This window comes from Phoxinus phoxinus, assembly GCF_949152265.1.
Source record: "Phoxinus phoxinus genome assembly, chromosome: 9".
Lineage (NCBI taxonomy): Eukaryota > Metazoa > Chordata > Actinopteri > Cypriniformes > Leuciscidae > Phoxinus > Phoxinus phoxinus.
In genome coordinates this window covers 19,600,421-19,628,336 of record NC_136884.1, presented here as the reverse complement: position 1 = coordinate 19,628,336, position 27,916 = coordinate 19,600,421, and the positions used below count along the sequence as shown (strand labels likewise).

Below are 27,916 nucleotides of genomic sequence, written 5' to 3'. Positions count from 1 at the left end.
TTATCCCATCGTGTAATTATCTCTGTTTATACCCAGATAGCAAAAAAAAAAAAAAAAAGCTCCAGATTTCTTTATGGAGATTTGGCCCAAATGTGGGCCAGATCTGGTACAGCTCTGTTTTGGATCTGGTCCAGAACCATGCCGGATCAGGGCCAGCTCATTTTGTATACAGTACACACACACACACACACACACACACACACACACACACACACACACACACACACACACACACACTCACTCACTCACTAGTAATATACATATCTAGAATTTCAAGAATCTTCTCATATACATGATCTAATATCTTATGGTCTTATGCCACTAATATTATTTCTGTTAGGTTTTAACATGAAATGCTTGAAAGTTTAAAGTACTGATTTAGATGTAAAGACAATTACTGTATTGAACACTTTTTTTACACTAAAATACCACCTGATAAACTAGTGTTAGCACTAACTCACAGCCACTACTTCACAACTACTTCACAATAATAATCATGCATTCAAAAAAAATAATTGGACAGTAAATATTTCGTATTCAAGGGCTTTATCTTTTGATCCAACTTTTATTTAGCATATTAAAACAAATACACAAAACAATGCAAAACAGTGCCACTATGCATATCATTTTTACACAAGTACTTAAAGTTTATATAAAACACTGAAGTCTCTACTTGCCGTTAAAGTTTAGTTCGCATAAAAATGAAAACTCATCAATTACTCACCCTCATGTCGTTCAAAACCCGTAAGACTTTCGTTCATCTTTTGAACACAAATTAAGATATTTTAATGTAATCTGAGGGATTTCTGACTCCCTCCATTGACAGCTATGCAACAGCCACTTTGATGCTTAAAAAGTTCACAAAGAGATCATAAAACCAATCCATATAAATCGAGTGGTTTAGTCCAAACTTTTCTGAAGAGACACGATCCCGTTATATGATGAACGGATTGAATTTGGGCTTGTATTCACATATAAACATTCATTAACTCACACATCAGTTGTGGTAAACGAAAGCTCAAGCATGTTCGGTTGACGTGCAAGAACCAATAAGGTTCATTCTCGTGTTACGCAGCACGTTTGAGCTCTTGAGCTACAAGAGGTTTGTTGTCGCGTGTCAAGCAGGTTCGGTTGAGCTTCTGTTTATGTTCACTGATCAATGTTATATGTGAATAAAGGCCTAAATGCAATCTGCTCATCATATAAAGCGATCGAGTCTCTTCAGAAAATATGGACTAAACCGCTCAATTCACATAGACTAGTTTTCAGATCTCTTTATGAACTTTTCAAGCATCAAAATAGTAGTTGCATAGCTGTCAACAGAGGGGACAGAAATCTCTCAAATTACGTGAAAAGATCAAAAGATTAGGAAGATGAATGAAAGTATTACGGTTTTGGAATGACATGAGGGTAAATTATAGATAAACAGAATCTTCTTTTTTGGGTGAACTATCCCTCTCTACTCTATACTTGCATAATATGCACTAAGCTTAAAGGGATAATTTGCCTGAAAATGAAAATTTGCTGTTAATTTACAGGCATCTCTGTAATACATTTATGAAGCTAAAATTTGGGCCACCCTAAATCCATCCAAGATCTAGGTGACTTTTTCTTCAGTTGAACAGTAAAGAAGATTTTTAGCTGAAATTGTGGTCCATGATGATTCATAAAATGCAAGTCAATGCCTACAGTCAGTTAGAGAGTAAAAAAAAACTACAAAAACTACAAAAACTGTCACCTACATATTGGATGGCTTGAGGGGGAAGAAATTAACAGCAAATTTTCATTTTTCAGTGAACTTTCCCTTTAAAACAGTAATAACACAAATAGTTAAACAATCTCAGAACTTTTCTCAATGTATATTTGAAAGAATATTTTTGAATGGGTATTCATGTGTAGTGACATAAGCCTCGTGAATTTATTATTTATCCCCAAAAAATGTGGCATTGATCAAAGAGGCAGCAGAAATATGCAAAGAAATGGAAAAAAAGGCATACAAAACAATGGTAACACTTTACAATAAGGTTAATTAGTTAACATTAGTTAATGTATTAACTAACATGAACTAACGATGAGCATTTTGAACTAACAATTTGTTTGTGAAATATTTGTTGCAGAATTTATTCATCTTTGTCAATGTTAGTTAACAAAAATACAGCTAATAACGTATTAGTAAATGTTGAAATTAATATTAACTAAGATTAATAAATGCTTAAGTATTGTTCATTCTTAGTTCATGTTAACTAAGGTAACCAATGAACCTTATTGTAAAGTGTTGCCAAAATAGTTTTAAATGAACCGTAAACACATCAAGAACCAATCAGGACATAAGGTCGGAGGCCATGGTATTACAAACCACTTCATATGTGCTGTTTAATTCCCATGAGGCATCTAAAAAGGAAAACAAAAAGACCAAGAAGAAAGCTGTTAGATCTTCATGTAAATGTCGCACTAAATAAATAATCTGACGGCTGTTTTGTACTGTACTGTGCTTCTTCTATCTGAAATATTTTGGTCCCGCAAAGCTCGTCCCGTTCTTTATATCGATTGCTCCTGTTCTGATCGATTGCTCCTGTTGCTGATCGATTGCTCCTGTCTGCCTCGCTGTGACTGCTGCTGCTGTGAGTTTGTTTGCTGCGTCTAAGCCTCGTATTAGCTTCGTATTTCTTTCTGTTTTGAACCATCATTTATTATAAATTCTAGTTGTTTATACTACTAAATACATCTTACTCAACATCTCAGATTAACCTGACATTGCTAGCTTCCGTTATTGTCAGCACAACACGCTAACTCGCTAGCCTTTTAACGCACCACCCGTGCGCTCAGTTATTTATTTTTCTCTCGCGCGCCCGCGCCTTTGAGTTCATAAAAGCCCAGGTGAGTAAGAATCAGTCAACAAACACGGTGAGTAATGTCTTCTCCTGTTATTGTCACCTGCACTTCATGTCACATGTTTACCATAGCCTTCTCTGTCGGCAATATAGGATTTATATGTGATAAATGCAAGGAGACAGTCAGGCTGACGGAGAAGATTTCAGAACTAGAGACACGCATCCAAACTTTAATCGAGAATAGTAAGAAGAGTGCTAGAGCTTTAGATACTATTTTGGATGCGCCTAGCCTAGTGAACTCTTTACATGAGTCGGTTCCGGCTGAAGTAGAGCCCGTGCAGCAGGGCAGATGGGTGACAGTGAGAGATCGCTCTAGTCGCGGATCAAAAAACCCCTTTTCCGTTCCGATAACAAATCGATTTGCCCCGCTCAGTGAAACACCCACTGAGAATTATTCTGATTGTGCCCTAGTTATTGGCGATTCTATTACACGGAACGTGAAAATAGAGACACCAGCCACCATAGTCACATGTTTGCCGGGAGCCAGAGCGCCTGACATCAAAGCAAATTTGAAAGTGCTGGCTAATGCTAAACGTAAATTCTCTAAGATTATTATTCACGTCGGCACTAATGATGTTCGACTTCGCCAGTCGGAGATCACCAAAATTAATATTAAAGAGGTGTGTGAACTTGCAAGTATGATGTCAAGCACTGTAATTTGCTCTGGCCCCCTTCCTGTTCGCCGGAGTGATGAGATAGTTAGTAGATTGTGTTCACTCAATGGCTGGCTGTCTGGGTGGTGTCCGCAGAATAATATAGAATTCATAGACAATTGGAAAAGTTTTTGGGGCAAACCTGACCTGTTGAAAAGAGATGGTATTCATCCCTCCTGGGATGGTGCTGCTCTTCTCTCTAGTAATTTGGCTCATAGTCTTAGAGCTAAAACATGACAATCTGGGCCTCAGGTCAGGAAGCAGACAGACTGGCTTAACCGACCGTCTGCTAGCGGCCTCACGTCACCAAGGTCAGATAAATCCCATCACATAGAGCCTCTTTCACCTAGATATCATCATATAGAGACTGTGTCTGTTCCCCGAACTTGGAAATCCAAAATACGTTCAAACCCATCTAAGGTTAAAAATTTAATTGATCTTCAACAAATAAAAAACAGATATAATACAAATGAGCAAATGATAAAACTTGGGTTGCTGAATATTCGATCTCTTACTTCAAAAGCGCTAATAGTTAATGATATGATTACAGATTATAACCTAGATGTGCTGTGTTTAACAGAAACCTGGCTAAAACCAAACGATTACATTGCTTTAAATGAGTCAACCCCACAAGATTACGGTTATAAACATGAACCTCGTCTGAAACGCAAAGGAGGAGGTGTTGCTGTAATTTATAGTAATATTTTCAAAACCACTAAGAAATCTAGTTGTAAATATAATTCTTTTGAAGTGTTGGTGCTTAATGTAAAAATATATAGTGTAAACGATAAATCACGTTTGAAAATTCTGCTGGCTACTGTATACAGGCCACCAGGGTACCATACAGACTTTATCAAAGAATTTGCGGACTTTCTATCAGAATTAGTATTGGCTGCAGATAAAGTACTAATTGTTGGTGACTTTAATATACACATAGATAATGAAAAAGATGCATTGGGATTGGCATTTAAAGACATTATAAACTCAATTGGAGTTAGACAACACGTGTCAGGACCGACTCATTGTCGTAATCATACTCTAGATCTAATACTATCACATGGAATAGATGTTGATGCCGTTGAAATACTGCAGCAGAGCGATGACATCTCAGATCACTATCTAGTCTCGTGTAAATTACATTTAGCCAAGGCTGCTAATCCGACTCCGTGTTATAAATATGTTAGACCGATCACTTCTGCCACTAAAGATTGCTTTATCAATAACCTTCCTAATCAGTTTCATCATCTCAGCATCCCGGATAGCTTAGAAGAACTTGATATTGCAACAGAAACTTTTAACTCTCTCTTTTCCAGCACTTTAGACACAGTTGCTCCGCTGCGCTTAAAGAAGATTAAAGAACATAGTCCAACGCCGTGGCACAACGAGCACACTCAGGCCCTTAAGAGAGCAGCCAGAAAAATGGAGCGCAACTGGAAGAAAACAAAACTAGAGGTGTTTCGGATTTCATGGAAGGAGAGCTCGATTGCTTACAGAGAGGCTTTAAAAGCTGCTAGATCTGCTTATTTTTCAACCCTATTAGAAGATAATAAACATAATCCTAGGTATTTATTTGAAACAGTGGCTAAACTAACGAAAAAGAAAGCTTCAAGCCCAGAAGTTTCCATGCAACACAGCAGTAATGACTTTATGAACTTCTTCACTTATAAGATCGATAATATCAGGGACAAAATTATAACTATGCAACCGTCTAATACAGTATCGCATCAGGAAGCGCATTGTAGTCTCCCTGAGGGAAAATTTGATTCATTCATTGCTATAGGAGAGGAAGAATTTTGCAAACTCGTCAAATCATCTAAATCGACAACGTGCATGTTAGACCCTATACCGACTAAGCTGCTGAAAGAGATGCTTCCAGATGTCATAGATCCTCTTCTTAATATCATTAATTCATCTTTGTCTCTAGGATACGTACCGAAAACCTTTAAGCTAGCTATGATTAAACCGCTTGTTAAAAAACAGCAACTTGATCCTACAAAGCTAGTCAATTACAGGCCGATCTCTAATCTGCCATTTCTGTCAAAAATATTAGAAAAAGCAGTATCCTCACAACTGTGTTCTTTTCTTGAAAGAAATGATATCTGCGAGGATTTTCAGTCCGGATTTAGACCGTACCATAGTACCGAGACCGCTCTCGTTAGAGTCACAAATGATTTGCTCTTATCATCCGATCGTGGTTGTATCTCTCTATTAGTATTACTGGATCTTAGTGCTGCATTTGACACCATTGACCACAACATCCTTTTAAATAGACTCGAACATTATGTTGGCATTAGTGGAATTGCACTAGCATGGTTTAAATCATACTTATCTGACCGTTATCAGTTTGTAGCAGTAAATGAAGAGATGTCTTATCAATCACAAGTTCAGTATGGCGTACCACAAGGCTCAGTACTAGGACCGCTGCTGTTCACTCTGTATATGCTACCATTAGGAGATATCATTAGGAAACATGGAATTAGCTTTCACTGTTATGCCGACGATACTCAGCTGTATATTTCTTCAAAACCTAACGAAACCTACGAATTCACAAAATTAACGGAATGCATAGCTGATATAAAAAATTGGATGACTAGTAATTTCCTACTACTAAATTCAGAAAAAACAGAGATTCTAATTATTGGACAAAAAACTTCCACACGTAATAACCTAGAGTACTGTCTAACACTTGATGGCTGCTCTGTTAAGTCTTCGTCGTCGGTTAGGAACCTGGGTGTGCTCTTTGATACCAATCTTTCATTTGAAAGTCATGTGTCTAGTATCTGTAAAACCGCTTTCTTCCATCTTAAAAATATATCTAAATTACGTCATATGCTCTCAATGAATAATGCAGAACAATTAGTTCATGCGTTTATGACCTCAAGGCTAGATTATTGTAATGCTCTACTGGGTGGTTGCCCTGCACGCTTAATAAACAAACTACAGCTAGTTCAAAACGCAGCAGCTCGAGTTCTTACTAGAACCAGGAAGTATGACCATATTAGCCCTGTTCTGTCAACACTGCATTGGCTGCCTATTAAACATCGGATAAATTTTAAAATATTGCTGATCACTTACAAAGCACTAAATGGTTTAGCTCCGCAGTACTTGAGCGAGCTCTTAACGCATTATAGTCCTTCACGTCTACTGCGATCTCAAAATTCCGGTCAGTTAATAATACCTAGAATATCAAAATCGACTGCTGGCGGTAGATCCTTTTCCTATTTAGCACCAAAACTTTGGAACAGTCTTCCTACCATTGTCCGGGAAGCAGACACACTCTGTCAGTTCAAATCTAGACTAAAAACACATCTCTTCAGCCTAGCATACACATAACACATTATAGACTTATATAATTAGGCTGCATAGTTTAGAACAGCCGGGACCGGGAACACTTCCCGTAATCCTGATGTACTTGGTACATCATAAGAAGGACGGCGTCTACGCTAATATTAGTCTCTCTGTCTATCCCGAGGTTTACTGCTGTCCACCGGAACCAGGCCGTATCCAGATCTGATGAAGGACCAGCGCCAGGACACGACGACGACGCCGCTGACCTGAAGTGTCAACCAGTCTCTCCTCCTCTCCACTCTGACTTCAAACTACCGGAACTGGACAAATACTCTGATTCATTCTGAACTTCATACACTGTTCACTCATTGGCCAGAGGAGAACTGGCCCCCGACTGAGCCTGGGTTCTCCCAAGGTTTTTTTCTCCCTTCTGTCACCTGATGGAGTTTTGGTTCCTTGCCGCTGTTGCCTTACCTTCTGGCTTGCTTAGTTGGGGACATTTAATATTCAACAATATTATAGATCTGCCTTAAAGGTGGATGATGATGAAATTATTTTTTGTATTATTTTCATGTTATCACTGTGAAGCTGCTTTGATACAATCTGTATTGTAAAAAGCGCTATATAAATAAAGATGACTTGACTTGACTTGACTTGAAATTTACCTCAGTTAAGGCCTCTTTGGCTCTTGAACGTTCCTTCCGGACACCTTCACGGTCAAAGGTCGGATTAATTCAACGGATGCCGCAAGAATCTATTCCACTCTCTGCTGCACTGGTAGAAGACTGGTTTTTCCTAACAGCTCCTGTTGAGAAACAAAAAAAGTGCAATAAACATCAACCTCCAACTAATGAGTTGCACCTCCAAGCTCCTGAGTACTGATTGATAGTTATTTTATAATGTAGATCAGTTAAGGGATAAACAAATTATTTAAATATTAATTTAAATTGATAAGAATCAGATATCACATGATCCTTCAGAAATCATTCTAATATGTTGATTTGGTACTCAGGTAACATTTCTTATTATTATCATCATTGTTGAAAACGGTTGTGGTTGCTTTGTGTTCTACAACATTTTTGTAGAAATGGTGATAATTTGTTTCATGATTGTTTGATAAATAGAAAGCTCAATGAACATCATTTACTAAATATAAATCTTTTGTAACACTAGAAATGTCATTGACTGTCAATTTTGATCGATTTAAGACATCCTTGATGAATAAAAGTATTAATTTTATCTCTTTTTTGATCTTACCACACATGTTTGAATGGTATAACTTAGTTGTTTCCACAAAAATATGAAGCAGCACAACTGTTTTCAGTAATAGTAACTAATGTATTGTTCATTGTTAGTTCATGGTAATTAATATTAACTAATGTTAACAAATGAAACCTAAAGTGATGGACTGCGGGAGGCCTTATCTAGGTCAAGCTAGCGCTAGCCTTTCACTAACATTGCCGCAGTTCAAACTTACAACAGTAAAAATTAAAGCAGTTAAAATTCATCAATTACATATAATTACAATCGTCTGAATCTGGATCGTTTTCGTGTTAGCATGCCATCTGATAACATAAGAGTTAGCTAACATTGATTCATTCAATACCGATCTAAGGAGCAATAAAAACTTCAAACCTTAAGTTTAAAATGTACCTAACGAGTACACAATAAAATAATTTAAATAATTAATAAAACAGTTTGACCACACTGTGTCACTTACCTTGGTGAAGTGTTTGTTTGTAGTAGGATACCGAGTACCGACTGTGGCTGCCCCCTCTCCTAAACTCCAGGGGAAAAAAACGTTTCGCGCGCTCATTTCCACGGATACGGCCCGAATCTGTTTTGCGACTGTTGTTCCCGCCCACTGAAACCGGTCCCGGGCTGGATCCGTTTTAGAGCAGTGAAACGGAGGTGACTGTGACGCGGATTTGCCGGTTTAAAGACGGATCCGGCTCGCAGTCACCTGCTATCTGGGTACCCTGCTTTTGGGTCCTCAGATCTTCACATTTCAGAACGTCTCAGAGGATGCGGGATTCTTGACATCATTGCGTACAAAAGAAGTCCCATTTCATCCGCCTTTCTCTCTCGCCACCACTGAGTTGCGAGTGCACAAGTTAGTTTTGCATCTAATATATCACAAAAATAATTGCAAAAGTCAAGGTGTGAAGATGTTAAATTGCAGTGAAAGATTTGAGAGGTTGCAAGTTCAGTATGGCGTACCACAAGGCTCAGTACTAGGACCGCTGTTGTTCACTCTGTATATGCTACCATTAGGAGATATCATTAGGAAACATGGAATTAGCTTTCACTGTTATGCCGACGATACTCAGCTGTATATTTCTTCAAAATCTAACGAAACCTACCAATTCACAAAATTAACGGAATGCATAGCTGATATAAAAAATTGGATGACTAGTAATTTCCTACAACTAAATTCAGAAAAAACAGAGATTCTAATTATTGGACAAAAAACTTCCACACGTAATAACCTAGAGTACTGTCTAACACTTGATGGCTGCTCTGTTAAGTCTTCGTCGTCGGTTAGGAACCTGGGTGTGCTCTTTGATACCAATCTTTCATTTGAAAGTCATGTGTCTAGTATCTGTAAAACCGCTTTCTTCCATCTTAAAAATATATCTAAATTACGTCATATGCTCTCAATGAATAATGCAGAACAATTAGTTCATGCGTTTATGACCTCAAGGCTAGATTATTGTAATGCTCTACTGGGTGGTTGCCCTGCACGCTTAATAAACAAACTACAGCTAGTCCAAAACGCAGCAGCTCGAGTTCTTACCAGAACCAGGAAGTATGACCATATTAGCCCCGTTCTGTCAACACTGCATTGGCTGCCTATCAAACATCGTATAAATTTTAAAATATTGCTGATCACTTACAAAGCACTAAATGGTTTAGCTCCACAGTACTTGAGCGAGCTCTTAACGCATTATAGTCCTTCACGTCTACTGCGATCTCAAAACTCCGGCCAGTTAATAATACCTAGAATATCAAAATCGACTGCTGGCGGTAGATCCTTTTCCTACTTAGCACCAAAACTTTGGAACAGTCTTCCTACCATTGTCCGGGAAGCAGACACACTCTGTCAGTTCAAATCTAGACTAAAAACACACCTCTTCGGCCTAGCATACACATAACACATTATAGACTTATATAATTCAATGTTAGGCTGCATAGTTTAGAACAGCCGGGACCGGGAACACTTCCCGTAAATCCTGATGTACTTGGTACATCATAAGAAGGATGGCGTCTATGCTAATATTAGTCTCTCTGTCTATCCCGAGGTTTACCGCTGTCCACCGGAACCAGGCCGTATCCAGATCTGATGAAGGGCCAGCGCCAGGACACGACGACGCCGCTGACCTGAAGTGTCAACCAGTCTCTCCTCCTCTCCACTCCGACTTCAACCAACCGGAACTGGACAAATACTCTGATTCATTCTGAACTTCATACACTGTTCACTCATTGGCCAGAGGAGAACTGGCCCCCGACTGAGCCTGGGTTCTACCAAGGTTTTTTTCTCCATTCTGTCACCTGATGGAGTTTTGGTTCCTTGCCGCTGTTGCCTTGCCTTCTGGCTTGCTTAGTTGGGGACATTTAATATTCAACAATATTATAGATCTGCCTTAAAGGTGGACGATGATGAAATAGTTTTTTGTATTATTTTCATGTTATCACTGTGAAGCTGCTTTGATACAATCTGTATTGTAAAAAGCGCTATATAAATAAAGGTGACTTGACTTGACTATACCGAGGTTTACCGTTATCCGCCGGATCCAGGCCTTATCTGGATCTGATGAAGGACCAGCGCCAGGACACGACGACAACGCAGTCCTGAAGTGTCAACTAGTCTCTCCTCCTGTGAAGGCCTCCTTCCCTTTACCTCTATACAGATAAAACGTTATATAATTCCGGTTTGCGTGGCTATGCAGACGCCACAAAAATTTCGGAATTATACATTTTTAAGGCCCAACAAGTAGTTTGTTGAGGGTTGATTTGTGAAGGACAATATATATTCAAACGCGCATACCTATCGACCGAACATGTGATGCGCATGTGCGCGCCATCTGCGTTTTCGCAGGTTTATGTTTTCTCTACCTGGTTCTCAGACTCTGACTGTTATCCGCCTGCCCTGATCTTCTGCCTGGTACTGTTATTAAGATTTAGCCCTGTCTACACTGCTGTGTCTGCTGGTTTTGACCCTTGCCTGTTTGACTACTCTGCTCGTTATAAACTAAGCTGCAAATGGATCTCTCTGACTCAGAAGCCTCACAACGGCACGACTCCTGAACAGATTAACAGCAGTGAAGAAAATGGTATATAGTTCTTAATATTCTTAATAAGTCTTCACATTTCTGTACTCTTTCGGAAGATGCGCAATAGCAGGAAATTTTCGCCAATGAAAGTGTAGTCCCATAAATGACAAAAAATTCCATTATTAGCGGGGAAAGAGTTTACTTGTATGACTTTATTTTTTAAATAGGTTAAGTAGTTTGGCCGTACTGCTCAGTAACTGCTCAGTAAAATAGTCTGTATTAAATATTTTGCCATATCACCTACACCGGCGTCTGGTGGATGCATAATGAAGTACGGCGCGTTTCTAACTTCAATAGCAATGGTTGGTACTCAGAGATTTAATGTTTATGAATGTTTATGAATTATTTTTTGGTTATAAGTTAGTATGAAAGGCTGTTCACAGCATTGTAAACATTGTGAACAATAGTCACATTATTAGCATTTGCTTCCATCATTTCTTACCATTTAAGCAAAAAAATGGAAATAGTTCATTACAATTCCAATCATTCCATCTGCTATAAGCCATCAAACCACATGCTTCATGACCACCGTGGTTGTTTGGTTCTCCAGTGTACCATTTCTGGAATTTCATTTTCTCATCCTGATAACACCACCGCCAGCTATCAATGTCATTGTAAAGTCCAATCCAAGCCATCTTAGCCATATTATAAACTGTGTCTCGTAGATTTGCCCAGTCATCATCATTTTGTAAAGTGGCCAGGTCAATGTGGTTCTCTCTGCAATAAGCTTGTGCCTGGTACCAAGTCTTCTGTTCCTGGATTAGAACATATTCACGTGAGATGCCCCCAGTAAATGAGCAGAATCCTGTTGAGAAAAAAGTATTGAATGTTACAGTCAAATACATGTGAACACTATATTTGCAGCATCCCACCAGGATTCTCTTTAAAAAGGTTTGTATTACGTACTAAAATAAAATCGAGGCCATGCAGTTGTTTTAACAAACAGATGTAGTCCTTCTAAATCAAATAATTTAAAATCAAAGTAATTAATTAACAAAATGTAAGTAACATGAACATGGACATGAAAGGAAGCATCTAATTGAGGTGTTAAAAATGTATGTGATCTTGTTTGTATTAGTTTCTTGAGTGTGAACGCTGTAAAATAATCAAAACAAATTTTTTTTTCAAAATTAACATTTAAATAATACATCATCAATCCTTCTTCCAAAACTAGTTTTTGTCTTACCCTAATTCACTATGGTATGCCCAGGGGCGCCGCTACGGGGGTGCAGAGTATGCCAGGCATATGTGGGCCCCAAATCATGACTTTGGATTATATAAAACAGTTTAAAAAATAAAATAAAAATTCTTACATACACGAACACGTTAACTAATAATATTGTAGTAAAATAAAATTTAAAACTGTGAATTATAGAAAGTAAGAAGTGAACGTGAGCACACTCTCGTCACTTCAAAATACAGCACATGTTGTTAACAGCACAAAAAAAGAACATGATGGATGGAAAGACGCACCTATTAGGAGCACAAAAGTGAAAACGTAAAAGTAGGAAGACATGAAAAGGATGAAAGTTTCCCTTACGAATTGGGTCCTTACCAATAAGAATATACAAAATATTGGAGATGATTGTAGAGACAAACAGGGAAATATTGGAGATGCTAGTTACGGCCTCAGTGCGGACGCTATCAGCGAAACAGGACATCAGATTAGCAATAAACAAGCAAAAATCTGCAGAGACGAAACAGTAAAGGACAGTATTCAAGTGGCAGCACCAACGTTGACGACCTCAAAGAGACAGGAGTATGGAAGTAAAATAATGCCAAATGTTTTTGAAACAAAAAAGCCTGTTGAATTGCACTACTTGAAAAAAATATGCATTGCATTAACCATGCTTGCATTTCAATGCATTGTATTTTTAGGACTTGCATTTTTTTTATTGGCTGAAATTCAACATGGTTGAATATTTAAACTGTGAATATTTCAATTCAAAACATTTTCATTTATAAAAATTCAATAATCCATATTCACCTTTCATATTTCACTTCCAAAATATTCAAACTGTTTAAAAATACAACCTATAACATTCAGCAGGCAATTTTCGATCCATTTTATTTCGCTTAACAAATTCGCTTCCACAAATTCATTGGTTCAAATTCGACAGAAAATTCAACATTGACATCCATGAATTGCAGGAAAAGCAGTAGATTACTGAGCATAATCTCGATCTGCTGTTAGTCGACCTCACCAGCAGGTGGTGCAAGCGCGTGTTGTTGACGAAGACCAGAGCAACAGTTAGAGCAAGCCATTCATTCATAAAAACTGATTTATAGAAATGTAAGTGTATTTGTGATTATTATGAGGGCTGATTTTATGTTTAATTCAGTGCATTCACAGTCCCTGAGTAGTTGTCACAGTGTCTGGTGGTTCCCTGGGTTTAACACTAGAGGTCTCAGTTTTCACGGTGTCTAGGCATTTTCACTACATTTCCCATAATCCTGTCTGTCACTGATTGTTCATTTCCTTCAGCTGTTTCTCGTCACCGTGTTTGCACTTGTGTATATATACCCTGTCTGTTTCAGTGTTTGTCACAGAGTCCTTGTATATTGTCCCCACACTTCCGTTCCTGTTTGTTCATGTTTATCTTGTGTTTTGGATTGCCTTTTGATTTCGACCCTTGCCTGGACTGTTGCGAGTACGGATTACCCTTTTAATAAAATACTGCACTTGGATCTTCTCGTCTTGTGTGTGATCGTGACAGAAGGACTCCGTCACACCTAGATCCAGCGGTATGTGTTCCAACTTCTCTTCCCCAGCCATCGAGCGGGAGAGGAGGGATTGTTTTGAGGGAACTCGCCTAGTTATTTTTCGTGGGACCCGGGGAGGTCACAGAGGAGGAGGTGGTCGAGAATAAGTCCAACACCACCCTCCGCCTTGGCCCCCCTTCGTCCCTGGACTGGTGAGGGACGGATCAGAGCCACCATCTCGCCATCGCGGGCGGAGAAGGGGGAAACATTCGTCCACCCATCCAGAGACAGTTCACATCCCGTCTGCCCAGCCAGAGTTTGTTCACGTCCCGTCTGCCCAGTCAGAGACTGTTCACGTCACGTCTGCCCAGTCAGAGACTGTTCACGTCATGTCTGCCCAGTCAGAGACTGTTCACGTCCCGTCTGCCCAGTCGGAGACAGATCGTGAGATGCCCATTCTCATGGCCGGGGGGTCACTGATCGGCTATTTAGAGCGTTTTGCTCGGATCCTGGAAACGCCCCTTAGACCTTCAGTCTCTGCTGTTCCAGAGCCGGAGCCAGTCTCTGCTGTTCCAGAGCCGGAGCCAGTCTCTGCTGTTCCAGAGCCGGAGCCAGTCTCTGCTGTTCCAGAGCCGGAGCCAGTCTCTGCTGTTCCAGAGCCGGAGCCAGTCTCTGCTGTTCCAGAGCCGGAGCCAGTGTCTGCTGTTCCAGAGCCGGAGCCAGTGTCTGCTGTTCCAGAGCCGGAGCCAGTGTCTGCTGTTCCAGAGCCGGAGCCAGTGTCTGCTGTTCCAGAGCCGGAGCCAGTGTCTGCTGTTCCAGAGCCGGAGCCAGTGTCTGCTGTTCCAGAGCCGGAGCCAGTGTCTGCTGTTCCAGAGCCGGAGCCAGTGTCTGCTGTTCCAGAGCCGGAGCCAGTGTCTGCTGTTCCAGAGCCGGAGCCAGTGTCTGCTGTTCCAGAGCCGGAGCCAGTGTCTGCTGTTCCAGAGCCGGAGCCAGTGTCTGCTGTTCCAGAGCCGGAGCCAGTGTCTGCTGTTCCAGAGCCGGAGCCAGTGTCTGCTGTTCCAGAGCCGGAGCCAGTGTCTGTTCCTGAGTCGGGTCTTGTGGTTCCGATTCCGGTGGTCCGGAGACGGAAGAGGAGGAGAAGGACCTCTTCAACGGACCGTCCGGTGGTTCCTAACCCAGAGACCATCCCAGAGGTAACTGCCATCCCTGACGCGCCGGTTAGGCATGCTGCTCGCCCTGCCGGCCCCGCCCGAGCTGCTCGCCCTGCCGGCCCCACCCGAGCTGCTCGCCCTGCCAGCCCCGATCCAGCATCACGTCACGCCCGCCGAGCCTGTTCCTGAGCCGGGGCCCGTGTCTGTTCCTGAGCCGGTGCCCGTGTCTGTTCCTGAGCCGGTGCCCGTGTCTGTTCCTGAGCCGGTGCCCGTGTCTGTTCCTGAGCCGGTGCCCGTGTCTGTTCCTGAGCCGGTGCCCGTGTCTGTTCCTGAGCCGGTGCCCGTGTCTGTTCCTGAGCCGGTGGTGTCTGTTCCTGAGCCGGTGCCCGTGTCTGTTGCAGTTCCTGAGCCGGTGGTGTCTGTTGCAGTTCTTGAGCCGGTGGTGTCTGTTCCAGTTCCTGAGCCGGTGGTGTCTGTTCCAGTTCCTGAGCCGGTGGTGTCTGTGACTGTTCCTGAGCCAGGGTCTGTCTCTGTTCCGCCTTGGTCTTCACCGCCATGGCCGCCCGAGTGGTCGGCTTCACCCTGGTCGCCTCCGCCATGGCCGCCCGAGTGGTCGTCTTCACCCTGGTCGTCTCCGCCGTGGCCGCCCGAGGGGTCTTCTCCGCCGTGGTCGCCCGAGGGGTCTTCTCCGCCGTGGTCGCCCGAGGGGTCTTCACCGCCGTGGTCGCCCGAGGGGTCTTCACCGCCGTGGTCGCCCGAGGGGTCTTCACCGCCGTGGCCGCCCGAGGGGTCTTCACCGCCGTGGCCGCCCGAGGGGTCTTCACCGCCGTGGCCGCCCGAGGGGTCTTCACCGCCGTGGCCGCCCGAGGGGTCTTCACCGCCCTGGCCATCCGATGGACTGTCTGCTTCGCCCTGGCCATCACTTAAGCCGTTCCCCCTTGTTCCTGTTCCCCTCCATGGACCTCCACGTCTGGTAGCCGCTCCGTAGAGGGGAGGTTATGTCACAGTGTCTGGTGGTTCCCTGGGTTTAACACTAGAGGGCTCAGTTTTCTCGGTGTCTAGGCATTTTCACTACATTTCCCATAATCCTGTCTGTCACTGATTGTTCATTTCCTTCAGCTGTTTCTCGTCACCTTGTTTGCACTTGTGTATATATACCCTGTCTGTTTCAGCGTTTGTCACGGAGTTCTTGTATATTGTCCCCACACTTCCGTTCCTGTTTGTTCATGTTTATCTTGTGTTTTGGATTGCCTTTTGATTTCAACCCTTGCCTGGACTGTTGTGAGTACGGATTACCCTTTTAATAAAATACTGCACTTGGATCTTCTCGTCTTGTGTGTGATCGTGACAGTGGTATACATGCATCTTTCTATACCGTGAACGAGATTATAATGTTATTCCCCCGATATACAACCCTTTAGTTACTGTTGCTATGTCCGGGAAGCCGTGCCGCTCTCACGCCACACCATGTTCTCAAACAGTAAAAAATACATAGTGGAGCAAAAAGGACATGGACAACACAGCGACAGACAGTACAACAGTTAGTCAGGTTACTTTTGATATGAAACAAAGTCTCAACTTTCAAATTTGGTCATTTTTTAACCCCCTGGGCTCGGCGATCACGCCGGCGGGACCAACTCGCTTTTTTTCTTATAAGTGCAAAAGAGATTCAAAATACTCTGTTGACTTTGATCTTACATATAAGTGTTTTACATCAATCGATCCTGTTAAGTGTCTATTTTTTTTGGTGTATACTTACAATAAAAACAAAGTGTTGTGCTTTTTGCCAAATAAAGAAAAATAAACATGATGCGAGTTTTGCCTTCTCTAGTGAATAGTAAGTTCTTTATTCTTAAGTGCTTTGCTCTAATCGCGATATGGAATAGTGTCTCTAAACCACGAAAAGACTGTTTGAAAATTAATCGTTTGTGAATTAATGTACGCCACAGACGCGAGCTGTTGTTTACTACAGAACAGCGGGATGATTTTGAAGCAAAAAGTCATCCATTAGTCAAAAGTATTGTAGACACATATTTAGTATGTGTTTTGTGGCCTTATTTCAGAAACTTACATTTTTTGTTTTTTCAATAATCATGCATAAACATTATTCTCTCAAAAATACAAACATGTACATACATGTTGCTTACATATTATGGTAGCCCTGTTTGTGCTATATAGAGTGTAATGAAACCTTTGTCATTAATATGTTTATAAGCACCTGAAAAAAGCACAAATGTCAGGGCATGTCAAAACATCTCAAGAATCCCCAAAACACCTTAGACCCCAGAGGGTTAAAGAAATTTAAACTATAAATACCGTTTTGTGGCTCTTTAATGTGTCTGACAGATCGCTGTAGAGCATCAGTTATAGCTGCTTGTGAACCGATCATCTCTTCCTTCTAGTTAATTTATAGCATCAAATAAACCGAATTAACAACAGAAGTAATGTTGTTTCAACCGTGGAAAGACATCAGTACACACTGTTTTTCAAGTTCAAATCCACCGACGTTAATCTACTAACTCTCCTGACTGGCGGATTCTGCAGATTATGATTTGTCAGATCGCCTGTCTATCAAACTCACTGTGAAGGGTGAATTGGCTCTATTATTTAGAAGGCGGGACTTTTCCCAACTTATTGCCTTTGCAATTTCTACCATTCATAAGTAATATGAGTGAACCATCTTTATCTAAAATAAATCATAGCCATCTGTTTGACAAGCCATAAAGGGGGTGTAATTTAAGGAGTCACTGCCATCAGACTGCTCACTCGACCACGTGAAACGTAAATTTCACTTAACCAAACCTCCTTCCAGAGACCTTGACATTGTTGTATATTATCCATGTATGATTTTCTAATTTAAATTAGAGGTAATATAGTTTATGCTAGTTAATAACAAATAATCTTTCATTTATTTGTTTGATGCATAAGGTTCTTCATAGCCACACCCAACTTAATCACTTTTAACTTCTTAAAATAACTTTTAATCACTTTATGCTTATGCACTTTAATATTTTATCATTTATGTAATTCATTTAATAGTGTGTTGAACAAAATGTATCTTTTTGTTAATAAAATGTATTTTGTGTCTTCCTTGAGCTGATGAAAATAGAGGCTATACAAGTTATCCAAGCATCTCACAATTTCTTCAGGTGACAAACTCCCTCCGATTTTTATAATTTTATTTATTCAACATTCATATTTGATTGTTAGTTTACTGTTAAGGTGAAATTCCTTTGCTGGAGCCCTGAGAGAAAATAATTAATAAGTCATTGTAACAGGTTAAAGAGTGAAAAATATTTTTGCAACCTTTTGTTTTCTATTTTGTGGATATGTGAGTTTATTTCACCAAAATTTTGTATTGTTCTGTTATTTCATGGTAGCTACTAGGTATTGGGAGAGTTATTTGTTGTGTAAGTGCGCCATCTATTGGATAGAGGCTAGAGCGGTGGTCATATACAGAATTTTCGCGTTCGTTTCTCAGTCTGCATTCCACTTGACTGAGAGAGGTTGATTCTGACGAGATAGAATCCTGATATTTTGCTCTCTTTCAAATTGTGCAGAATAAAGTGATTTGAGGAACGTCAGTGTCCTGTCTTCAGTGCACCAGAACACAACGCAGTAGTCGGCGAAGTGCAGCTCGCGCCGGCTACATTGGTGCCGTGACCCGGATATCTCCGCTTCAGATCATCGCCAGGGTGATCGCCGGTGGTTGCTGTGAGGAGTAGGAACCTCTTCGGGACATTAACACGTATATGGGCTAATGTCAATGTGTAAATTGTAACTCTTAATTGCCTCTATCTCGGCTAGTATCATTTTATATTGTGACTTGCATGTACTAGTAATTCACATATTATTACCATAGTCTATCACATTTCAACTTTTGTAAAAATGACTGATGGTAAGGATGTGCAGACACCACTTGGTGTTGGGGATGCTCTGGGAGTAAGCCTAGGGAGGGGCAGGTTCATGAGTAGGGTGGAGTGCACGCCGGTTAAAGGTGCTGGTGAACTAGGCGGACATGTACTCTCGTCCACACGCTTACGCACTGATGAACATTCTCCTGCACCACGCATGAGTAGGTTAGGGGATGCCCCAGACATTGGGAACATTGTTAGTTCAGTGGGCCGTCCTGTATTCTCATACACTCACACGCACACAGATGAACATTCTCCACGTCAGCCAATGTCTAGTCCAGATGTGAGTTCCGCAGACTTAGGGAATCTCATCACACGATTAGCTCAAGAAATAGGAAAAAACATAGCTAGCCAACTACAGAGATCTGTTGGTAGTGCAGATAGCCAAACCACTCATACACCTAGCCTGAACTTAGGATATGGACAGTCTGACTTGAACATGACTGGAGTAAAGTTGGTTATGAAGACAGATGTCAAAGAGCCACCGTACTTCAGGGGTGATGGAACAGACAAACACACAGTGCATGAGTGGGAAGAAATTATGAGCGTTTACCTGAACAAGAGGGGTGTACACCCGCAAGAGTACTCCCAGGAGATAATGTCAAGACTAATGGGAAAGGCTAGAGACATCGTTAAAGTTACCCTGCGCAGCATGCCATCGCTGCAGCCAGCTGAAAACTCCAAGCTCGTCTTTGATATTCTGAAACAACATTTCAGTGAGGTAACCTACTCCTCGATGCCTTTAGCAGACTTTTATAACACACTTCCTTTGGCCGGAGAAAGTCCCATGGACTATTGGATACGCTTGAATAAGGCCGTGGATGTTGCGGATGAGTGTCTGAGAAGGCAGGGGCGAAACATTGAGGACCCCTCTCACGAAGTCACAATGATGCTGGTGAAACACTGTCCCGACCCTGCTCTTGCAAGTGTCCTAAAGTGCAAAACCGCTGAAAAGTGGACAGCAAATGAGATTCAGGAACACCTTGTTGAACATCAGAGAGAGGCCAGAACAATGTCTCAAGCCAAATCTTACCGGCCAAAGAACATTGGTGTACATGCTCAGACATCAGCAATAGAGACAGTCACTGCTAATAACACCACAGACCTTTCTAGCTACCCGAAGGCAATGGGGCTCTCATCCTCTCCTCAGACCGAGAGCGTCTGCATCCAGTCTCTCATTGGCTTGCTGAACCGTGTGCTGGAGCAGACGACCCAGACAGCAGCAGTCGTGCCACCGAGCAGGGGGCCAGCGGTCATTGTTCAGAGTAGATGTAGAGTCTGTCAGTCTGCTGAACACTCAACTACTGCACACTGTAGACAGGCAAATCTCTGTATGGGCTGTTACAAGCCCGGCCACTGGAAGAGAGAGTGCCAACAGCGCCGGCCAAGAATTAACACCCAGCCTCAGATGGCGCAAGCACTGCCTAAACCTGAGCAAGGTGGAGACAGTTTAAACTAGATAGCTCACATACGGAAAGGGGATGTGTGAGCGTTGAAGCATCAACCCTTGAAGAAAGTGAAGAATTGAAAGAGATGTATGTCAATGTTTGTAAAACTATGTCTGATACTGGCACAGTAATTGTTCAAAATATTCACACAGTTGAGACGTTCAGTGAGTTATTTCACGCACCAGTGACAGTTAATGGCCGTGCTCAGTTGCAAGGGCTCCTCGACACAGGGTCAATGGCCTGCACAATAAGTGAAGAGGCGGAGCAGAGACTACTATCAGATAGCGTCTTGACCCAACAGCAGGAACTCCCGCAATGAATCATCCTTGTGGGCTGTGGAGGAGTGCAGGTGAGCCCCAAGTGTATGTATGCCATGGAACTAAGTCTGTATGGGGTGAAGTGCATGGTTTCTGTCCTGGTGGTCACTGGTCAAAAGGACGACGTCATAGTAGGCACCAACATGCTGAAATGTGTGCTGCATCAGCTGAAAAACGAAAGCAATTATTGGACACTTATCTCGAGCAACACAAAGGGGTCTTTAGATGGTGATCAGTTCTTGGAAATGATGACAAGTCTCACGAGATGGAGGGGTGAAAATGTGCCGGAAAAAGTAGGGACAGTGAAGTTAACTCAAGTGGTGACTCTCCTCCCCAAACAAGAGTACCTGCTGTGGGGTAGACTGCCAAGTGATGTGCCCAAGTCACCAGGGAGCACAGTTATGGTGGAGCCTACAACCTCCAGGTGTGTGCCCCGGGGCATCGTGGTGGGAAGAGTGGTAACGCTGCAGTGGGGAGATGGCTGGACCCCTATGAAAATCACCAACATCTCTGACAAACCACTCACCCTGAGAAAGAACAGCAAGGTCGCAGACGTCTCTACTTGTGTTGCTGTTGAAGACCTCACACTGTTCCAGGGTGACAAGCAGAGTGCCGCTGGCTCTGTTAGAGTGACTCATGAGAAACAGGACGACAACACTGACCTGAAAGACAGGTTGCAGAAGTCTGGTCTGGGAAATGTCGACATTGACCATTGTGAAGCGAGCCACTCCACCAAGCTTCAACTTGTGACGTTACTGGAGAAGTATCAGGATTTATTCTCAAAGCATCATCTTGACTGTGGAGAAGCCAAGGGCTTTGCTCATAGAATCCGCCTCACTGACGACCGTCCCTTCCGTCTTCCGTATCGCAGAGTGCCACCAGCCCACTATCAATAGCTGCGTCAAGTTCTCACCGAGATGGAAGAGCAGGGAATCATACGGAAATCAATGAGTGAATATGCTTCCCCGCTTGTGATGGTTTGGAAGAAAAATGGCGATCTCCGTATATGCACAGACTTTCGATGGCTGAATGCAAGAACCATCAATGATGCTCATCCTTTGCCCCATCAATCGGACTGCTTGGCTGCCCTTGGCGGTAATGCTGTCTTCAGCACCATGGACCTCACGTCTGGTTTTTATAACCTGCCCATGCATGAGGAGGACAAAAAGTATACCGCCTTCACAACACCACTAGGCTTGCACGAGTATAACAGAATGCCACAGGGGCTTTGCAACAGTCCGGCGTCCTTCATGAGGATGATGCTGAGTATCTTTGGTGATCTTAATTTCAGCAGTCTCTTGTGCTACCTAGATGATCTCTTGATTTTTGCCCCCAATGAACAGCAGGCCCTCAGCAGATTGGAGGTTGTTTTTCAGAGGCTGCGGGAGCACAACCTGAAGTTGAGCCCAAAAAAGTGTCATCTGTTGCGGAGGTCCGTGAAGTTCCTCGGACACATGGTTGATGGTAACGGTGTTGCTGTTGACCCGGAGAAAGTTGAGGTCATCGCTAGAATGTCGAAGAGGGACTTGATGGAAGACGATAGCTGTACTCCTTCAGTCCACAGAGTGAAGTCGTTTCTGGGGATGGTATTTTATTACCAACATTTTATACCAAATTGCTCCTCCATCGCAAAACCCCTGTTCGCCCTCACAGCTGGCCAGAAACGGAGAGGAAAGGCCGGGAAGTACAGACAGAATCCAGGAGTCTACAGAAAGCTCAAACCTGCAGACTGGACCCCTGACTGTGACTCCGCTCTCGCCAGTCTTAAGGAAAAGCTCCTGAACTGTGTGGTCCTCACCCATCCAGACTTCTCTAAGCCCTTGGTCCTGTCCATTGATGCGTCTCTTGACGGCCTTGGGACAGTTCTGTCCCAGATACCAGAAGGGGAAATGAAGGCACGCCCGATCGCCTTTGCCAGCAAGACCCTCACTGGCTCACAAAAGAGGTATCCTGCCCACCGCCTGGAGTTCTTGGCGCTCAAATGGAGTGTTTGTGAAAAATTCAGCCACTGGTTGAAGGGCCACACTTTTACAGTGTGGACCGACAATAATCCTTTGACTTATATCATGACCAAACCAAAACTTGACGCTTGTGAACAAAGGTGGGTGGTAAAGCTTTCCCCATTTACTTTCAGCATTAAACACATTCCTGGGATAAAGAACATTGTGGCGGATGCCCTAAGTAGAGATCCTTTCACTAAATCAGTGGGCCAAAGGTTGATCAGCGAGCCATATGAAAGTCTTTTGGCTGAAGCAGAAGGAATCAAGGAGGATAAAGTCCAGGATCTCTTTCGGTGCAAGACCTAGTGTCTCCAGGCACACGATTCAGGTTGCTGTGTTACCGTGGGCACCACCCGAGACAGTTTGGCCAGCAGTCAAGAACCCTTGCATGTGAGATCTGCTTGTGAAGCTCACCAAGAGTGGGAAAGGGGAGCTGAGATAAGAGCAACACAGTTTCTCAATGCGCTTCCCCAGGTGGTGCCCTCAGAACAAGACACACTTCCTGCCCTCTCCATCGGCGAGCTAAGGCACAGCCAAGAAACAGATCCTGTTATCAGGGAAGTCCTGCCACTCGTTCAGAGGGGTGAGCCACCACCTAGGCGAGGGAGAAGTAGGTTGGCTCTTACGGCCCAGACATTGTGCAATAGGGATGGGAACCGAGAACCGATTCTTCTTCAGAACCGGTGCCCAGTGAATCGATTCCTTGGAACCGTTAGCATGCCTGCGTATCGATTCCGCGTATCGGTTCCGCTCGTTGCAAATGTGTCATGGCGTCACATACGCGCTGCGTTGTTTTGATTCAGAACGCGGCAAATATGGCAGAGGCAGAAGTTCGACGCAGAAGTATAATGAGGCATTTAACGGGACGCCATGCTTTCCGACCAGCCATCGCGTGCCGTCTCACACACATTCACTCGCACACATACGCAGTCTCTGCACACACACACACTCGCGCTCACTCACTCACACAAACGCACACATGTTCACTCACACACACGCGCGCGCACATATACACTTACTCACTAGCGCTCACACGTTATCTCGAGCTCACGCACACACTCTCGCTCACTCATAAGCGCACATACACACTCTCTCGCGCTCACACACGCACTCTCTCGCGCTCACTCACTCACACACACAAACGCACTCATGCTCACTCACACACTATCTCGCGCTCACTCACACACACACACACACGCGCGCGTGCACACACTCTCGCTCACTCACTAGCGCACACACGTTTTGTTTCAGGTTGAATCCAAATGAGCACTGTTAATATTCCAAAAGGCACAAGCTCTTCCTTGACTGTTTTCAGTTTTTATGGCACATAAATGGCAGTTTTTTTTGTTTTGTTTTTTTTGTCTGGACCAATGAATGCGAAGGCACTAAGGCACTAAGGCACTCTTCTTGATAATCTTTCAAGGCACACACTAGCGTGCCATGGCATACTGGTTGAGAAACACTGCGGCTATAGGTCCCTGGACTTTCCTTTGAGAAGTAGCTTACCTACTTTTAGGTTTGTTCTGAGGTTGCACATAATTTGTGTACATGTGCTCTGTGCTGTGTCTTCTGATCAGATATTAAAGCAAGTTAATACAAACAAACAAATTTGTTCTTATTCCCTCACTCAATGAGAATCGATAAGAGAATCGATAAGGAATCGGATCGATAAGCAATATCGATAATGGAATCGGAATCGTTAAATCCTTATCAATTCCCATCCCTATTGTGCAAGCAGTGGAATCACCTAAGAGTTCAGGACGGAGTCCTATATAGGGTAACCAAAGACCCATTAAGTAGACAGAAGAGGTATCAGTTTGTGCTGCCGGATAGCTTGAAGGCCAAGGCTCTTGCTGGTGTGCATGACCTAGCTGGGCATCAAGGGCAGGCTAGAACAGCACACCTCGCCCGACAGCGTTTCTTTTGGCCGCAAATGGGAAGAGACATCAAGGAATATGTGAAATGCTGCCGACGCTGTATTCTTGCAAAGACTCCTGAACCAGCTGCCCGAGCTCCCTTGGAGAGCATTCGCACTTCGGCACCCCTGGAACTGGTGTGTATTGATTTTTGGAGTGCTAAGGATTGTAAGCAATGATCTGTGGATGTGTTGGTCATAACAGACCACTTCACAAAATTGACTCATGCATTCCCCTGTGTCAACCAAACTGCAAAGCAAGTAGCAAAGAAGTTATGGGATAACGTGTTCTGCATCTACGGTTTTCCAGAGCGAATACACTCCGATCAGGGAGTCAATTTAGAGAGCAAACTCATAGCCGAACTCCTCAACCCCACTTTCTGTCCAGAGACTCTGTTCAACTGACACCCACGAGAGCCCAGTCTAAAGAGGTCAGAGGCCATGGGGGAAATTAATACTCCCCTGTGAGAGACTTATCGGGTTCCAGTGTGCCCCCTGATTCGCACATGACTGACACTGACTCTGTCCGCTCAATTGATGTTCCTGACTTAAGCAAGACAGAGTCCCAGGACGTCAACTCACCTGTTACAATGACTGATAGTCAGACACCCACACAAGCACAAGGGCCTGAGAGACAGGTGGTCAGGACACATACTGGCAGGGTTGTTAAGGCAGTCAATCGCTTGATCGAGAACATGGCGCAAAAACCACTCACCAAGGGTTTTGTTAGAGGGGTCAATAGAAGGTCACTGTCTTTACTCTCCTTATTTTAGATAAAGACACATTTTTATTTTAGATTATCACATGTGTTGTGATAATATGTGTTCATATTGGAGGGAAAGTGTTCCAAGATCTTCTATGATGTAAAAGGCATCATATTCACTAGAAGGGGCAGTAGCCTGATCAACTGCTGTTTTCTTTCAACTTACTTTGTAAGTAGCTTTATATGATGTGTATGGACAATGGAGTCCCAGGGTTTTCTTGGACCAAGTGAACAAGAGTTTTTGTTTTGTTTATTTTGTTTATTTTCTACCCCTTTACATGTTAAGGATTTTGGTGAAATTAAAGGGGGGTGAATGTAACAGGTTAAAGAGTGACAAATATTTTTGCAACCTTTTGTTTTCTATTTTGTGGATATGTGAGTTTATTTCACCAAAATTTTGTATTGTTCTGTTATTTCATGGTAGCTACTAGGTATTGGGAGAGTTATTTGTTGTGTAAGTGCGCCATCTATTGGATAGAGGCTAGAGCGGTGGTCATATACAGAATTTTCGCGTTCGTTTCTCAGTCTGCATTCCACTTGACTGAGAGAGGTTGATTCTGACGAGATAGAATCCTGATTTTTTGCTCTCTTTCAAATTGTGCAGAATAAAGTGATTTGAGGAACGTCAGTGTCCTGTCTTCAGTGCACCAGAACACAACGCAGTAGTCGGCGACGTGCAGCTCGCGCCGGCTACATCATCAGACAGTTTCAAACACATCTTAAGTGGCATGACCAAAACTCACAATATTAATTTAGTGCCACCTGTGAAACTCCAACAAACAGGTGCATCATGTGAGAGAACGTGAAATTACAATTGTAAAGCATTGTGAAGGACTATTTCATTATGGTTGATTTAGTGCTGTAATGGAATTTATTGTCAATTAAGTATTGTGCCTATTAATGGGTATAGCTACAGTAACATCTTCTGCAAGTCAGCTTGAGATCCTTTCCATCTAAACTTGTTATATCTCTTAAACTTAGTAGTGAATGAATTGTTTTTTAACTGCTAGACGGCATTGCATTATTATGCAGCATAAGGTCCTATGAAAAAAAACTGTGATTAAACAAATTGTTTTACAAAAATTAAAAAAGTTATTTTGGGAAAATCTCACTTGTCTCTAAATTTCATCAGTTAATAAAAACAAAAAAACGTTTAAATGCTACAATTAACAGTTTTCTTTGTTGTACTTTTACTTGTCATGTTTACTTGTCATGTTCCGTTTAGTTTCATTGGGCCTCATTTACATCACAAACTTATGATAGGAAACTATGCTTACGTTTGTTTCCACACAAAACTTGAAATTGATCAATATGGACATGAGCGGTGGCTACGATCAAATCTCCGGTCTCAACTTGTGTATGCAAGTTTTTAAGTTGGAGTGAACTTGCGTGTGGCATAGTATATCAGGTGGAGAATTGTAATGAGAGCATTTTTTTATTTAAATTTGACAACTGAAGCTCATTAATCAATCATTAAAGAATAAATGACAAGATTAGAATTGAATTAAATTAGAGATGGGTGTCTGTGACCAATTCAAAATAATACTTTGTTATAATAATACAGTTATATTTTGTATAAATGTCCTGTTCTGTTTCTATCTGCCTGAGTTCTCGTTTGTTACCATGGTTTCTGATTAGTCCCTGTTTTGTTAGTGATCAATCTCAGTGTATTTAAACCTTCTGATTTCTTAGTTCTGTCTCCTGTGTTAACGTTTATGTTAATGTGTAGTGTGCTTTTTATTTCTCTGTGTTTCATTAAAGTCTTCTTAGATCTTGGTTATTCTGCATCACTTATCTCTTTTTAGATTGATAAACAGTTGTTACATGAGAATATTCTAAACAGTATGTCAGAGCAAAAACTAGCAACTGTGAGAATGGATTGTGTCAAGGCACAAATCGTTTTTTTCTTTTTCTTTCCAGATTTCCAGAAAAATCTCATTTTGTTTTTCCAGTTATAACAGGCATAACATGCACACACAAAACATTGTGAAAAAAAGAATACTCACCTGAAAAAAATAGCAAATGAAACAGCCTGTCCATTGTTGATGGATTTACAGCATGTTTGGAGCCTGAAACTGTAGAAACAACTAGAGTAATGACACGCACAGTTAAATAAACAAGAGTCAGTGTTGTAACTATAATATAAGACAAAACTCCTGATTTAGATCCCTGCAACATAAATGAATGCTCCCACACACATTTTTATACATTACCTTTCATGCAAATCATCTTTTCTCAGATGCAAAATGGACATGGGGATTAATTTACATGTGGACTTACTATTTTTTCTAAAATGTAAATAGTCAGTGCTTAGTAAGTACACACATACTGTAGTTCTCCATCAGTCTTTTAAAACCCACAACTAAATACAGGCTTTTGAAATGTGCTTTAATTGGTTATGAAAACCTACAATACATTTATGAGAACAGATGAACGTGAAAGCAAATCTAGATTATAATCTAAAACATTTGTCAAATCTGCCACCTCGTAAAATAGTTAAAGGGCTAGTTTCACCCTAAAATTAAAAATCTCCTCCTAT

At 42.2% G+C, this 27,916-nt stretch overlaps 1 protein-coding gene and 1 long non-coding RNA gene across 2 annotated transcripts in view; both read right to left on the bottom strand.

Annotated features, from left to right (window-relative positions):
• The window catches only part of LOC307004322 (putative C-type lectin domain family 20 member A), a 34,957-nt gene extending 7,408 nt beyond the window's left edge, over positions 1-27,549 (bottom strand). The window contains exons 1-2 of the mRNA XM_079623450.1: positions 27,384-27,549; positions 11,609-11,971 (exon numbers count right to left, since the gene is read on the bottom strand). Of these exons, the coding sequence (XP_079479576.1) occupies positions 11,609-11,971; positions 27,384-27,417 (397 nt within the window). The 5' untranslated portion in view covers positions 27,418-27,549. The remainder of the gene's footprint in view (positions 1-11,608; positions 11,972-27,383) is intronic.
• Positions 556-8,811, bottom strand: LOC307004664. The gene is made up of 3 exons (XR_013799095.1): positions 8,553-8,811; positions 7,498-7,637; positions 556-2,391 (listed from the first exon to the last, which is right to left on the bottom strand). It is a non-coding gene; the product is annotated as an uncharacterized lncRNA (long non-coding RNA).
• Positions 27,550-27,916: the final 367 nt, after the last annotated feature.